Genomic DNA, 16257 nt, shown 5'->3' with positions numbered 1-16257 from the left:
GCATATCTATTAAATGCCCCATCTCTGACAAGTGTGGTCCTTATTTGTGGGGTTGATTACACCTTTGTATTGTCATGTGACATCAAGCCTACTGCTTAGTAATGGAGAGGACTATAAGACACCAATCTGTTACTAATCCTATAGTTATATTGTAAATAAAGACACAGCCAGAATAAAGTCCTTTAATTGAAAGAATGACACAGACTCCTTTAATGATTCTAAATTAAAACATACTCAGATCATCGCCCATTCCATTGAAGCCCTCGACTCCTGTAATAAAAAAAGACAACCATATCCCTCACATGTCTGAAGTTCTGTCCAACGCCATAATCCATGTCTAGAGATGAATAGTTTTTCACCCTGGACGGTGCCAAGACGCGACCCTCCAGGCTAAGAACCAAGGATAGGTACACATACCTCAGTGACATATTCATGTCTCAAGGTCAGGCTATAAGTAGCCCATCAGAGAAGCAAAAGATGAGTACCCACTCAAAAAATTATATATAAACAAGAGAAACAAGAGTAATCAGGTACAATTAATAAATACAAATTTTATTGAAAGTTCGAAAGCCCAATAAATCACCACAATCGATCAATAATAAATGAGAACAGATGCAGAAAAAAGAGACAAACAATAAAAAAGTAAGCGGTGCGGGAAGCACGCAAAATGCGCATCGGGGCTGTTTGGGGGCTAACCAACACCCTACCTGGGGTCTTCATCCTTCTGCCTGTGGCAAGTCCTCTCTGTATAACCGCTCTGAATGTAGCGGTATCATCTGTGAGAAAGGGGATCTTACCTCAGTAATATGACTAATTTTTGCACAGGCACCTTAAATACATATGGATCTATTTATTCAATCGGGCAGTAGTTATGAATTACCCCCCTACTTTTTTATTGTTTGTCTCTTTTTTCTGCATCTGTTCTCATTTATTATTGATCGATTGTGGTGATTTATTGGGCTTTTGAATTTTCAATAAAATTTGTATTTATTAATTGTACCTGATTACTCTTGTTTCTCTTATTTATATATAAGAACCAAGGATACATGAGCGCAGCATCATTGCACAGCGGTGATGTCATTAAGATTACCGCCGGTCATTGAGGCTACCCTTCCAGCCGGGTCCCTGAACTGCGGTGACCTTGGTGAGGTCCCCACTAGCACAGGGAGAAAGTTTCATTGTGCAGCGCTGAGCTCAGAGAGTTCACCGCAGTTCACTGTGAGAAATTTCTCCCAGTGAAATCACCGCTGCACCATGAGGCTTTTTCCCACTGTGTTAGTGGGGATCTCGCTGAGGTCACCGCAGTTCAGGGGCCCGGCTGGAAACGTAGCCTCAATGACCGGCAGTAACCTCGATGACGTCACCGCTGGTCACTGAGTCCAGCTAACAGCTAATTTTCCCAGAGGTTCTCAACCATGACGGTCGCATCTTGGCACCGTTCAGGTTGAAAACTGTTTATCCCCAGGCATGGATTACGGTGTGGGACAGAACTTCGGACAGATGAGGGATATTACTGTTTTTCATTTTTGTTTTATTACAGGAGACAATAGCTTCAATGGAATGGTCGATTACGTGAGTATGGTTTAATTTATAATCATTAAAGGAGTCTGTGTCATTCTTTCAATTAAAGGACTTTATACTTGCTGCAGGTTGCTGTTTTTAGGCTGGGGGGCCAATATCAGTGACCCCTTACCAGCATGAGAATACCAGCCCCCAGCTGTCTGCTTTAGCAAAGCTGGTTGTAAAAAATGGGGGGGGGGGGGACCCACGTCGTTTTTTTAAACTATTTAAATAATTTAAAAAATACAGTGTGGGGACCCCTCTATTCTTGATAACCAACCTTGCTAATACTGACAGCTGAGGGTTGTTTTGGCAGTCTGGTTATCAAAAATACAGGGTAACCCAAGCAGTTTTTATTTTTTTAATTATTTATTTAGAGCACAGGAACCGGCTAATGAATACTCACATCAGTCGGTGCCTGCTCTTGCTGCTATTAGCGGCAGCAGGCGTAGTCTGATGGGAGCTGTAGTCCCATCAGCTGACACCATTGACTGGAAGTAAACTTTATACCTCCGATCACAGCTGCGGGCTCATGCTGTCATTTGACAGTGTGGGAACTGCGGCTGTCTGCCGACGGTAAAGATTTTACCACTGAACAGAAGCAGTGTTTTCTGTGCTGTCATGCACATGACAGCGCAACAAACACCTGTTGTTCGGTGTTTACCACTTCTTTTCTCTTCTACTCCCTTACCATTGTCTTCCCCCTATTATTCCACTTCTCTCTTCTACTCACTATCCTATTTCCTCGCTTCTCCTCTTTTCTCCTCCCTTACCATCGTCATTCCCGTTTCCCCTCTTCAACTCACTTCTCCCTTGCCATCGTCTTTCCCCATTTCACTGATTCTCTTCTCCTCCCTGACCAACGTCTTTCCCCTATTTCTCCGCTTCTCCTTTCTTCTCTTTCCACACTATCATCTTTCCCCTATTTCTCTACTCTCCTCCCTGACCATTGTCTTTCCCCTTTTTCTCCTCTCTCCTCCCCGACCACCGTCTTTCCCCCCTTCTCTTCTCCTCTTTGACCATTGTCTTTCCCCTATTTTCCTGCTTCTCTCTTCTTCTCCCCGACCATCGTCTTTCCCTTATTTCCTTGCTTCTCTTCTCCTCCCTTATCATCGTCTTTCTTCTATTTCCCCACTTCTCCTCTCTTCTCCCTGACCATTGTCTTTCCCCTATTTTCCTTTTTCTCTCTTTCTCCTTTACCATTGTCTTTCCCCAACTTCATCTCGCTTCTCCTCTCTTACCATCATCGTCTTTCCCGTTTCTCCTCTCTCCTCCATGGCCATCTTCTTTCCCCTATTTCTCCTCTTATCTGCTCTTCTCCTCCCCGACCATCGTCTTTCCCCTATTTCCCCGCTTTTCTTCTCCTCCCTGACGTTTGTCTTTCTCCTATTCTCCCTTCTTCTCCTCTCTGCTCCCCGACCATCGTCTTTCCCGTTTCCTCGCTTCTCCTCCCTTCTCCTCCCTTGCAGCCCACCGCTCTCCTCTCCTACTACGTATTTTCCCTTTTCCTTCATTTATCAGCAAATGTCAAGATAATTAGAATTCATGTCAAAGTGTTCGAACCGGACCAACGAAGGGTCATTGGAGAGGAATAAATATGCGTAAAATGATTGCGGAGAGCGCGCCGACATCAGGGTGAATTTAGAGGCGATTTGTTTACACTGTAGAAAGTCATGAATGAAGAGTGACGTCATATTGTAGGGAGGAGATAAGGGCGAGTCTTGCCATAAAGGCTTCGGCAGCCTGCATCCAGACCCATCGCCTCCCCGGCCATCGACCAGTGACTTCTGCCACCTCCTGTGTTCTGTGGATGGAAGGCATTGATCCAGTGATGTCACTCCTGTGTTACAGTAGTAAATGATGATGTCACTGCTTGTAAATTATATGATGTCATCACTTTTACATTTTCCTGAAATAGCAAAATAAAAATAAAAAATCTGTGAAAGGCTTTTTTAACCTCTTCTTATTTGGACATTTTTTTTCTTAGCTTTTATTTTTTTCCTCCCCTTTTTCCGAGTGCCAATAAACTGCAATTCTGTCATTATATTTGGGTCATATTTACAGCCTTTATTATCCTGTAAAAATGAACAGTCAAGAAGATGATTTTTGTATGTTTTATTTTATTGGATTAGAAAAATCTTCTGCTTCTGTTTTCTCAGATCTGTAACTTTTTAAAATTTTTCAAATGATGGAGCGGTGCGTGCTCTTGTTTTTAGCGCGGTGAGCCTTTGTTTTTTTAGGAACCATTTTGGGTTACTATGTCGTTTTGATCACTTTTCATCGCATTTTTAGTGACTGAAAAAGGGCTTTTCTGCCATTTCAATTTTATATTTACTTTACGCCATTTACCGTATTGGTTAGTTAATTTTTATAGCAATTTATTAATGTTTATTTATTTTATTTTTTTATTATTTTATGTATTTATATTTTGGATTGGAAAATGGAGATCATTCAAATTTTAGAAATTTGTTTAAATTACTCCATTTTGAAAATACTTTATTATGTTTCACTTTATTGTTTAGTACCTCCGTTTGCTTGTACTATTCTCCTATTCTGCAATACATCAATATTGCAGTAAAAATCTATAAAGCCCAACCACAGATGTATCATGTGGAACATGACGATGGCGCGGTGTCTCCCATGGGGAACGCACCACCCTCCTCGGTACATACTGTATACAATGTATCTTATATATATTAGTTTCCGTGGATGATACTTTCTGTATAAGTTGATTTACGTATAAATGTCTGCTTACAGCCCATTACTCAGCCCTAATATGCCCCCACTGTGCCATATCACATTATCTGCCATTTACTGTAAAGTCTGTGGTCAGTTAAGTGTCAGGAGACGTGGAGATCCTGATGCTCATGGCTGCAGCTTCATTCTGGTTTTACAGTATTTCATTTCTTGCCTCCACCACATCTCGCGTGGAGACAATTGGTATTGGTGAAATGGTAACATTCTGACTGTCCACCACTAGGGGGCGCTCACTACAACAGTACAGATTTGTACCATTCTCAGTAATCTCTATAGGTCTGTCTGCAGTGAACTCACTAGCTCCCCCTAGTTCTCACTACAGGAAGACACAATTTTATAATTAAGAGGTTATCCCGCATCCATATCCAGCAAACCTGAGAAATCTGAAGGGTGAGTACGTGCTCCCCTTTCACTGTCTATGGGACTGTGAGAGATAACAGAGTACAGCCCTCAACTTTTTGCCATCGTTCAATAGAGAATGAATAGAGCCAGACTGATTCAGACTGATGAGGATCCCAGTGGTCGGATGCTTTCATGTGCATCTTTGGTCCCATTTGGTTGATACTGCACTTTAATTTGAGAAATTCATGAAGTATTAACTTTTGGAGCTCAGCTGTGCCCTCATCGCTGGCCTGTATATGAATGTAAGACAACTTGCTGCAGCAGGAACCTCTCCCTCCTCACTGTTCTATATCTGGCTGTAAAACAACTGGCTGCAGCAGGAACCTCTCCCTCCTTGCTGTCCTGTATCTGGCTGTAAAACAACTGGCTGCAGCAGGAACCTCTCCCTCCTCGCTGTCCTGTATCTGGCTGTAAAACAACTGGCTGCAGCAGGAACCTCTCCCTCGTCGTTGTCCTATATTTGTCTGTAAGACAACTGGCTACAGCAGGAACCTCTCTATTCTCGCTGTCCTGTATCTGGCTGTAAGACAACTGGCTGCAGCAGCAACATCTCCCTCCTCACTGCTCTGTATCTGACTGTAAGACAACTGGCTGCAGCAGGAAACTTTCCCTCCTCATTGTTCTGTATCTGACTGTAAGATAACTGGCTGCAGCAGCAACATCTCCCTCCTCACTGTTCTGTATCTGACTGTAAGATAACTGGCTGCAGCAGGAACCTCTCCCTCCTCCCTGTCCGGTATCTGACTGTGAGACAACTGGCTGCAGCAGCAACATCTCCCTCCTCACTGTTCTGTATCTGACTGTAAGACAACTGGCTGCAGCAGGAACCTCTCCCTCCTCACTGTTCTGTATCTGACTGTTAGACAACTGGCTACAGCAGCAACATCTCCCTCCTCACTGTTCTGTATCTGACTGTAAGATAACTGGCTGCAGCAGCAACATCTCCCTCCTCACTGTTCTGTATCTGACTGTAAGATAACTGGCTGCAGCAGGAACCTCTCTCTCCTCCCTGTCCTGTATCTGGCTGTAAGACATCTGGCTGCAGCAGGAACCTCTCCCTCCTCGCTGTCCTGTATCTGGCTGTAAGTCATCTGGCTGCAGCAGGAACCTCTTCATTCTCAATGTTCTGTATCTTGCTGTAAGACAACTGGCTGCAGCAGGAGCCTCTCCCTCCTCGCTGTCCTGTATCTGGCTGTACAACAACTTCCTGCAGCAGGAGCCTCTCCCACCTCGCTGTCCTGTAACTGGCTGTAAGACATCTGGCTGCAGCAGGAACCTCTCCCTCCTCGTCCTGTAACTGGCTGTAACAAGTCTGGCTGCAGCAGGAACCTCTCCCTCCTCGCTGTCCTGTATCTGGCTGTAAGAATGAAGAGGTTCCTGCTTCAGCCAGATGTCTTACAGCCAGATACAGGACAGCGAGGAGGGAGAGGTTCCTGCTGCAGCCAGACTTGTTACAGCCAGTTACAGGACGAGGAGGGAGAGGTTCCTGCTGCAGCCAGTTGTCTTACAGCAGGATACAGAACAGTTAGAATGAAGAGGTTCCTGCTTCAGCCAGATGTCTAACTGTTCTGTATCCTGCTGTAAGACAACTGGCTGCAGCAGGAACCTCTTCCTCCTCGCTGTCCTGTAACTGGCTGTAAGACAACTGGATGCAGCAGCAGCGTCTTCTTCCTCACTGTCCTGTATCTGGCTGTTAGGCTACTTTCACACTAGCGTCGTGCACTGCACATCGCTATGCGTCGTTTTGTAGAAAAAACGCATCCTGCAAAAGTGCTTGCAGGGTGCGTTTTTTCTCCATTGACTTGCATTAGCGACGCAGTGCGACGCATTGCCACACGTCGCAACCGTCGTGCGACTGTTGCGTCGGACCGTCGCCACCAAAAAACGTTGCTTGTAACGTTTTTTGGTGCGTCGTTCCCGTCTTTTCCGACCGCGCATGCACGGCCGGAACTCCGCCCCCGCCTCCCCGCACCTCACAATGGGGCAGCGGATGCGTTGAAAAACAGCATCCGCTGCCCCCGTTGTGCGGCGCATTCACTGCTAGCGTCGGTACGTCGCAACGACGCAATTCGTCGTGCGTCGTCCGACGCTAGTGTGAAAGTAGCCTAAGACATCTGGCTGCAGCACGAACCTCTCCTTCGTCCTGCATCTGGCTGTAAGACATCTGGCTGCAGCAGGAACCTCTCCTCTCTGTACTGTCTGCAGTAGGACTAAGTTCCACCATCAGACCCCTGGCTGAAAGTCAAACTTATCAGCAGGAGATTAACCCTGTGTTCTCTGCAGGATTTCTACAACACTGCTTTATAAACATGCGCAGAATTTGGGGTCAGATTATCTCCGATTTATATGTACCCTTCATTTCCAGGTTTGGATTCTAAGGAAAATAAAAAAAGGCCCAGATTCTGCAGATATAAATCACACTGATTATCAGGCTGTTGTGCAGATATTCCATCAGTAAATCTCAGCGACCGATGGACGGAGAGCGACGATAATGATAAAAAGCGTCTGATGTGCAAAGTGTTCATGGGTCCTCATCAGAGATAAAGGGGGTCTGTGAGTGGATCGCCCATATGTGGCTGACCACTGATGTCACAGGGATGGTGAGTGAAGCAGAAGGCTGCGTGCTGTACCCAAAGCATCCACTGTGAGGCGCCAGTAATTCTCACGGATTGTGTGGCATTATCAGCCATTTTTAGGGTCCAGGCTACGTTGAGGTTGCCCACCTGATGTTTTGTTGTTGTTTTTTTTTCTGGCCAACTTATTAAAAAACCATGAAGAGCAAAAATATTTTACCTTCTTCCGTTATTCTTGTAATGGAGGATCTGCGGATGTCATGCTGTTATGGGGGATCTCCGGCTGTCATACAGTTATGGGGGATCTCCAGCTGTCATACTGTTATGGGGGATCTCTAGCTGATATACTGTTATGGAGGGATCTCTGGCTGTCATTCTATTATGGGATCCTCGGCTGCCATACTGTTGTGGGGGATCTCTGGTTGTCATACTGTTATGGGGGACCTCTGGTTGTCATACTGTTATGGGGGATCTCTGGTTGTCATACTTTTATGGGGGATCTCCGGCTGTCATACTGTTATGGGGGATCTCTAGCTGTCATACTATTATGGGGGATCTCCAGCTCTCTTACTGTTATGGGGGATCTCTGGCTGTCATACTGTTATGGGGATCTCTGGCTGTCATACTGTTATGGGGGATCTCCAGCTGTCATACTGTTATGGGGGATCTCCGGCTGTCATACTGTTATGGGGGATCTGGCTGTCATACTGTTATGGGGGATCTCCGGCTGTCATACTGTTATGGGGGATCTGGCTGTCATACTGTTATGGGGGATCTCCTGCTGTCATACTGTTATGGGGGATCTCCGGCTGTCATACTGTTATGGGGGATCTCCGGCTGTCATACTGTTATGGGGGATCTCCTGCTGTCATACTATTATGGGGGATCTCCAGCTCTCTTACTTTTATGGGGGATCTGCGGCTGTCATACTGTTATGGGGGATCTGGCTGTCATACTGTTATGGGGGGTCTCCGGTTTTCATACTGTTATGGGGGATCTCTGGCTGTCATACTGTTATGGGGGATCTCTAGCTGATATACTGTTATGGGGGATCTCTGGCTGTCATACTGTTATGGGGGATCTCTAGCTGATATACTGTTATGGGGGATCTCTGGCTGTCATTCTATTATGGGATCCTCGGCTGCCATACTGTTGTGGGGGACCTCTGGTTGTCATACTGTTATGGGGGATCTCTGGTTGTCATACTTTTATGGGGGATCTCCGGCTGTCATACTGTTATGGGGGATCTCTGGTTTTCATACTGTTATGGGGATCTCCGGCTGTCATAATGTTATGGTGGATCTCCGGTTTTCATACTGTTATGGGGGATCTCTGGTTGTCATACTGTTATGGGGGATCTCCGGTTTTCATATTGTTATGGGGGATCTCCGGCTGTCATACTGTTATGGGGGATCTCTTGCTGTCATACTGTTATGGTGGATCTCTGGCTGTCATACTGTTATGTGGGATCTCTGGCTGTCGTCATACTGTTATGGTGGATCTCTGGCTGCCATACTGTTATGGGGGATCTCTGGCTGCCATACTGTTATGGTGGATCTCTGGCTGTCATACTGTTATGGTGGATCTCTGGCTGCCATACTGTTATGGGGGATCTCTGGCTGTCATACTGTTATGTGGGATCTCTGGCTGTTGTCATACTGTTATGGTGGATCTCTGGCTGTCATACTGTTATGTGGGATCTCTGGCTGTCGTCATACTGTTATGGTGGATCTCTGGCTGTCATACTGTTATGTGGGATCTCTGGCTGTTGTCATACTGTTATGGGGGATCTCTGGCTGCCATACTGTTATGGGGGATCTCTGGCTGCCATACTGTTATGGTGGATCTCTGGCTGCCATACTGTTATATTAATCCCCAATCCCCACAGTTTTAAGCGTGCCCTAAAAACGCATTTGTTCAGACTGGCCTACCGCCACAACGCATTAACCTAACTATCCCTGTGTGGCCTAATAAAAATAGAAAAAAAAACAAAACACATAATCAGGTTCCTCGCATCATGTTCTCATGCAGTTAATAACACTCTGTGTCTGTACTGCTACATACTTAGGCTGATAACCGGTTCATGCAGCTTTACATGAACACCCGAGCCTTACACTATGGCTGGTCCAAATAACTAAAGCAATTGTTACCATCCACCTCTCGTGTCTCCCCTTTTCCTCATAGATTGTAAGCTTGCGAGCAGGGCTCTCATTCCTCCTGGTATCTGTTTTGAACTGTGATTTCTATTATGCTGTAATGTCTATTGTCTGTACAAGTCCTCTCTATAATGTAAAGCGCTGCGGAATATGTTGGCGCTATATAAATAAAAATTATTATTATTATTATATGGTGGATCTCTGGCTGTCCTACTGTTATGGGGGATCTCCAGCTTTCATACTGTTATGGGGGATCTCTGGTTGTCAGACTGTTATGGGGGATCTCCAGCTCTCACACTATTCTGGGGGCTTCTGTGTATACCCTGTTGCAAATATTTCCATGTGGATCCCAGGACTTGAGATTACACCCCTGTGTGTTCGCACCGAGGCATGCTGGGCTGAGTAGTTCCTATAAACGTACGTCCTGGTCTAGATGACTCCGGTGTCAGCGGCTCCTGCTCACCACTCGTCCATTATTCAGCCCCCCGGAGAGGAGCCGCTCACCGACCCCCGGACGGTCAGGGTTTGGCTGCTCTCTGAAACCAAACACCGGCCAGATTGTGCTGCTGTCAGACACTCGCCGCCATGTATATTTAATGAGCAGAGATGCGCAGCGGAGGGGAAGGGAGACGCGTATTTTCAAGGGAGGCAGTGAGGTGAGGCGGAGGCCGCGCTGTGGTGAGGTGAGGCGGAGGCCTCCGGTGAGGTGAGGCCGCAGTGAGGTGAGGCCTCCGGTGCGACCAGATGGAATCCAGCGAGGATGATGGGAGTTGGTTGGAGAACCGCTGGGAGGAGTGGTGAGTCTTTTTTGCTGTTTGTGTTTATCCGCCCATCATGTAGTTATCATGTACCTGATGGACGGTGACGGTGTGCACACTGTGCAGCATGTGGCGGCATTTATTGCACCGGATCAGGTGCGGTTTCTCTCTGCGATGTTAACCCTTTCCCTTCCAGCTGAGTTACTGACAGTTCTCTTCTGTATCTGGAGGCTTCTCATCACAGGACAGGCTCAGTCCGCAGCCAGGAGGGGTCCGCTGCCATATCTGCCCTTATAGTATGTGGTTGTTAACCCTTTATTGTGGGGATCTTTGTGCGGAGCGGCGGCTGACTGTAGAAATGAAAATCGGTCTGATCCACTATGGCGGCCGTTAGGATGTGGCCAGGTAAGATGGACGCGCGGATGGATGGATTGACGTGCAGTTGGAGGGATGAATGGAGGGACGGAGGGATGAATGGATGAACACATGCATGGATAAATGCTATAAATAATATTTTAGGACACAACGTTGACTTAAACATTTCCTGACAGTTTCCTGAGTATCCGATGATGCTTAGAAATACTTCTATATGTACAGAAGTAAGATCTGCTGCCCGGACTTTGTTCTCTCCTCTCTTCTTCTGAAGACAATATAATAAGGGATCGTTCACATTTACAAAATTATGCTTTTGTTTCTGTAGCAGCGGCCTGGGCTGCAGTACCAGATACGGCCATCTACAGGGGTGGCGCTGTTTTATGGGGGTTAGAAGCAGCTTCTGTTCTCTTCTGCAGGTCATCTCCTGTGTTGACAGGTATAAAATGACCGGTTACTATATATATCTAATATATAAAGCTGAATGTGTATGTGTGTATGTCCGGGATTGGCATCTGAACCGTCGCAGCTACAGCCACAAAATTTTGCACAGTCACACGTCTGGACCCCGAGAGCGTCATAAGCTATGTTGTGAGGCGAAATTTTAACCCCGCGCTTTCCAATTCACCAAACAATTTTGCCCCTATCTACATAATGGGGAAAAAGTGAAAGGAAAAGTGTTGGAGGCAAATTGACAGCTGCCAGATGTGAACAAGGGGGACTTAAAGAATGAGAGCGATGGCGCCAAAGAGTATATACTGTACAGCTGCTAAGGAGGGGCCCCGACATGGGATAATCACCACACCACCACCGGGATATGAACACACACAAAATGCGCCACACACTACCACGTGCTCGAACACATATACCACCCTCAGCGCACATTTCACCACACATACACCAACCTCGCCACATAAAAGTCGAAACACAAAAGTCGCCGCTCAAAACTCGCCACATGCAAAACTCGCCACACGTGCAAAACTCACCTCATGGAAAACTCGCAACACGCAAAACTTGCACACACAGAAAAATTGCCACATGCACAAAAGTTGCAACACATGCAAAAGTTGCCTCACACAAAACTTGCACATACTCAAAAGGCACCACACATAAAACTCGCCACGCGCAAAACTCGCCATGCGCAAAGCTTGCTGCACACAACATGCTACACTAACCTGTCACATGCAACTCGACACACAAAAAGTTGCTACACACATGTCGCCACACAAAACTCATCTCACAAAAGTCGCTACATGCATGTCGCCACACGCAACTCAACACACACAACTTCACACATGAAACTCGCCCTAAAACACACACAAGTCTGGTATTATCCTTCAAAAATAAAAATCTGATTAATAAGCAGACAAACTACAAGAGCAACAAATGTACCATATAGGAATCCGGCAGCTGTCAGTCACATGACCAGTCTATTATGCGTATGTGTGAGCTAATATATACTGCCAGGGGGTGGGCTTACTGTTGGCTGTGGATTTATCAGGCTGCCAATTTAGCTTACAAATACTGAGGTAAAAATACTGACCAAATAACGTGTGAACGAGGGCTAATACAGGAGGAGATGACATACAGATATATACTATATACAGGAGGAGATGACACACAGGTATATACTATTTACAGGGGAGATGACACACAGGTATATACTATATACAGTAGGAGATGACACACAGATATATACTATATACAGGAGGAGATGACACACAGATATATACTATATACAGGAGAGATGACACACAGGTATATACTATATAGAGGAGGAGGAGATGACATACAGGTACATACTACATACAGGAGGAGATGACATACAGGTATATACTATATACAGGAGGAGATGACACACAGGTATATACTATATACAGGAGCAGATTACCTACAGGTATATAGTATATACAGGAGGAGATGACATACAGGTATATGCTATGTATAGGAGGAGATGATATACAGGTATATACTATATACAGGAGGAGATGACACACAGATATATACTATATATAGGTGAGATGACACACAGGTATATACTATATACAGGAGGAGACTACATACAGGTATATACTATATATAGGAGGAGATGACATACAGGTATATACTATATACAGGTGTATACTATATATAAGGGAGATGACAAACATGTATATACTGAGGTGAAAATGAGATGTGTGAGGTGAAAATGAAAAGGTGTGAGTGCAAAATGAGAGGAGTGAGGGAAAATAGTGGAGTGATCGGAAAATGACAGATGTGAGGTCGAAATGACAAGTGTTAGGGGGGAATGAGAGGAGTGAGGGGAAAATGAGAGGTGTGAGGGAGAAAATGAGAGATGTGAGGGGGAAAATGAAAGATGTGATGGGGAAAATGAGAGGCGTGATGGGAAAATAAGAGAAGTGAGGTGCTATAACTAACCACAGATATTTACTATGCCCAGGCAACGCCGGGCTCTTCAGCTAGTGTATATATATATATATGTATGTGTATATATGTATGTATGTATATGTATGTGTATATACAGCTCTGGCAAAAATTAAGAGACCACTGCAAAATGTTCAGTTTGTCTGATTGTTCTCTTTATAGGTATATTTTTGAGTAAAATGTAAATTATTTTATTCTATAAACTACTGACAACACATCTCCGAACTTCCAAGCAATACATTTTGTATGTATTTTCTGAAAATGAGAAATTGTCAAAATAACAAAAAAATGCATTGCTTTCAGACCTCAGATAATGCAAAAAAAAACAAGTTCATAATCATTTAGAAACAACAATACTAATGTTTTGTCTCAGGAAGAGTTCAGAAATCAATATTTTGTGGAATAACCATGATGTTTAATCACAGCTTTCATGTGTCTTGGCATGCTTTCCACCAGTCTATCACACTGCTCCTTGTACTAAAATGTAAGCAGTTCTTCTTTGTTTGATGGCTTGTGATTATCCTTCTTCCTCTTGATCACATTCCAGAGGTTTTCAATGGTGTTCAGGTCTGGAGATTGGGCGGCCATGACAGGGATTTGATGTGGTGGTCCTTCATCCACACCTTGATTGACCTAGCTGTGTGGCATGGCGCATTGTCCTGCTGGAGACACCAGTCCTCAGAGTTTAGGAACTTTGCCTGAGCTGAAGGAATCAACTGTTTTTCCAGGATAACCTTGTATGCGGCTTGATTCATACGTCCTTCACAAAGAACGACCTGCCCAATTCCAGCCTTGCTGAAGCATCTCCAGATCATCACCTGGTCGTCTAATGGTTAGATAGAGACCTGGAGAGGCGCACAAGCCACAGTGTCTGCCAGGGCCGGACTGGGACTAAAATTCAGCCCTGGCATTTGAAGTCACACAGGCCCACTTGTCACATGGTGACTGTATAATATCTTTGTACACTTGTAGGCTACAAGAAGTGAGGGGAGTGTAACACGACTATATAACATATAATTACAGCTGTATCCAGCATTACAGCTTAGTCCCCATAGAATGTAATACAGCACAGCCCCCATAGACTATAATACAGCACAGCCCCCATAGAATGTAATACAACACAGCCCCCATAGAATGTAATACAACACAGCTCCCATAGAATGTAATGCTGCACAACCCCCATAGAATGTAATGCAGCACAGCCCCCATAGAATGTAATGCAGCACAGCCCCCATAGAATGTAATGCAGCACAGCCCCCATAGAATGTAATGCAGCACAGCCCCCATAGAATGTAATACAGCCAGCCCCCATAGAATGTAATGCAGCACAGCCCCCATAGAATGTAATACAGCACAGCCCCCATAGAATGTAATACAGCCAGCCCCCATAGAATGTAATGCAGCACAGGCCCATGGAATGGAATGCAGCCAGCCCCATAGAATATAATGCAGCACAGCCCCATAGAATGGAATGCAGCCAGCCCCATAGAATATAATGCAGCACAGGCCCATGGAATGGAATGCAGCCAGCCCCATAGAATATAATGCAGCACAGGCCCATAGAATGGAATGCAGCCAGCCCCATAGAATATAATGCAGCACAGGCCCATGGAATGGAACGCAGCCAGCCCCATAGAATATAATGCAGCACAGCCCCATAGAATGGAATGCAGCCAGCCCCATAGAATATAATGCAGCACAGGCCCATGGAATGGAATGCAGCCAGCCCCATAGAATATAATGCAGCACAGGCCGATAGAATGGAATGCAGCCAGCCCCATAGAATATAATGCAGCACAGGCCCATGGAATGGAATGCAGCCAGCCCCATAGAATATAATGCAGCACAGGCCCATGGAATGGAATGCAGCCGACCCCCCCCCCCCCCCCCCCAATAGCTCCACAATCCAGTCATCACTCATTGATAAAAAAACCAAACCACTCTACTCACCTCTCTCCTCGTGCCCCGCGCTGCTCCGGGCTATGGTCTCAGCAGTCGCAGTCTGCCCGCCCGGTCACACAGCAGGTGCGCGATGATATGACGTCATCGCGCACCCGCAGTGTCAGCGGCAGGCAGAGCGGGGAATGATGGGAGAGGGGGCGTCAGCAGACGCTCTCTCCTCCATCATTGCATTCAACTGTATCGGTATCTATGATGCCGGTATAGTTGAATGCGGGGCCGGGAGTGTGCCGCGACAGCGTGGGGAGTGTGCCGACAGCGGCACACTCGAGCGGCCCACTACTGCCATCGGCCCTTCTGGCATTTGCCAGAACTGCCCGATGGCCAGTCCGGCCCTGGTGTCTGCACCCACTGTGAAATTTGGTGGAGGATCGGTGATGATCTGGGGATGCTTCAGCAAGGCTGGAATTGGGCAGGGTAATCTTTGTGAAGGACGTATGAATCAAGCCGCATACAAGGTTATCCTGGAAAAACAGTTGATTCCTTCTGCTCAGGCAATGTTCCCCAATTCTGAGGACTGTTTTTTCCAGCAGGACAATGCGCCATGCCACACAGCTAGATCAATCAAGGTCTGGATGAAGGACCATCACATCAAATCCCTGTCATGGCCGCCCAATCTCCAGACCTGAACCCCATTGAAAACCTCTGGAATGTAATCAGGAGGAAGATGGATAATCACAAGCCATCAAACAAAGAAGAACTGCTTGCATTTTTGTACCAGGAGTGGCATAAGGTTACCCAAAAGCAGCGTGAGAGACTGGTGGAAAGCATGAAAGCTGAGATTAAAAATCATGGTTATTCCACAAAATATTGATTTCTGAACTCTTCCTGAGATAAAACATTAGTATTGTTGTTTCTAAATGATTATGAACTTGTTTCTTTGCATTATTTGAGGTCTGCAAGCAACGCATTTTTTGTTATTTTGACCATTTCTCATTTTCAGAAAATAATTTATTGCTTGGAACTTCAGAGACGTGTTGTCAGTCATTCATAGAATAAAAGAAAAATTAACATTTTACTCAAAAGTATATCTATAAAGAGAAAAATCAGACAAACTGAATATTTTGCAGCGGTCTCTTAATTTTTGGCAGAGCTGTGTATGCACGCACGCACGCACGCATGCACACACACACACACATATATACATACTGGGCAGCACGGTAGCTCAGTGGTTAGCCTTGAAGCGCTGGAGTCCTGGGTTCAAATCCCACCAAGGACAACATCTGCAAGGAGTTTGCGTGGGTTTCCTCCGTTTTTTTCCGGTTTCCTCCCACATTCCAAAGACATACATTGGGA

General features: G+C 45.6%; 1 protein-coding gene across 4 annotated transcripts in view; it reads left to right on the top strand.

The window, feature by feature from the left end:
- The window catches only part of MAPK8IP1 (mitogen-activated protein kinase 8 interacting protein 1), a 76359-nt gene that overhangs the window by 19893 nt on the left and 40209 nt on the right, over positions 1-16257 (top strand). For 2 of the 4 annotated variants that reach the window (XM_077286918.1, XM_077286917.1), the window contains exon 1: positions 10065-10245. The exons of the other annotated variants lie outside the window; for them this stretch is intronic. In XM_077286918.1, the coding sequence (XP_077143033.1) occupies positions 10193-10245 (53 nt within the window). In that variant the 5' untranslated portion in view covers positions 10065-10192. Of the gene's footprint in view, positions 1-10064; positions 10246-16257 lie in introns of those variants that run through there. 4 annotated transcript variants of the gene reach the window in all.

The sequence above is a fragment of the Ranitomeya variabilis genome, chromosome 2, assembly GCF_051348905.1.
Source record: "Ranitomeya variabilis isolate aRanVar5 chromosome 2, aRanVar5.hap1, whole genome shotgun sequence".
Taxonomy (NCBI): Eukaryota; Metazoa; Chordata; class Amphibia; order Anura; family Dendrobatidae; genus Ranitomeya; species Ranitomeya variabilis.
Note: the sequence above shows the minus strand (reverse complement) of the source record. Positions and strands in the feature narration are given on the sequence as shown.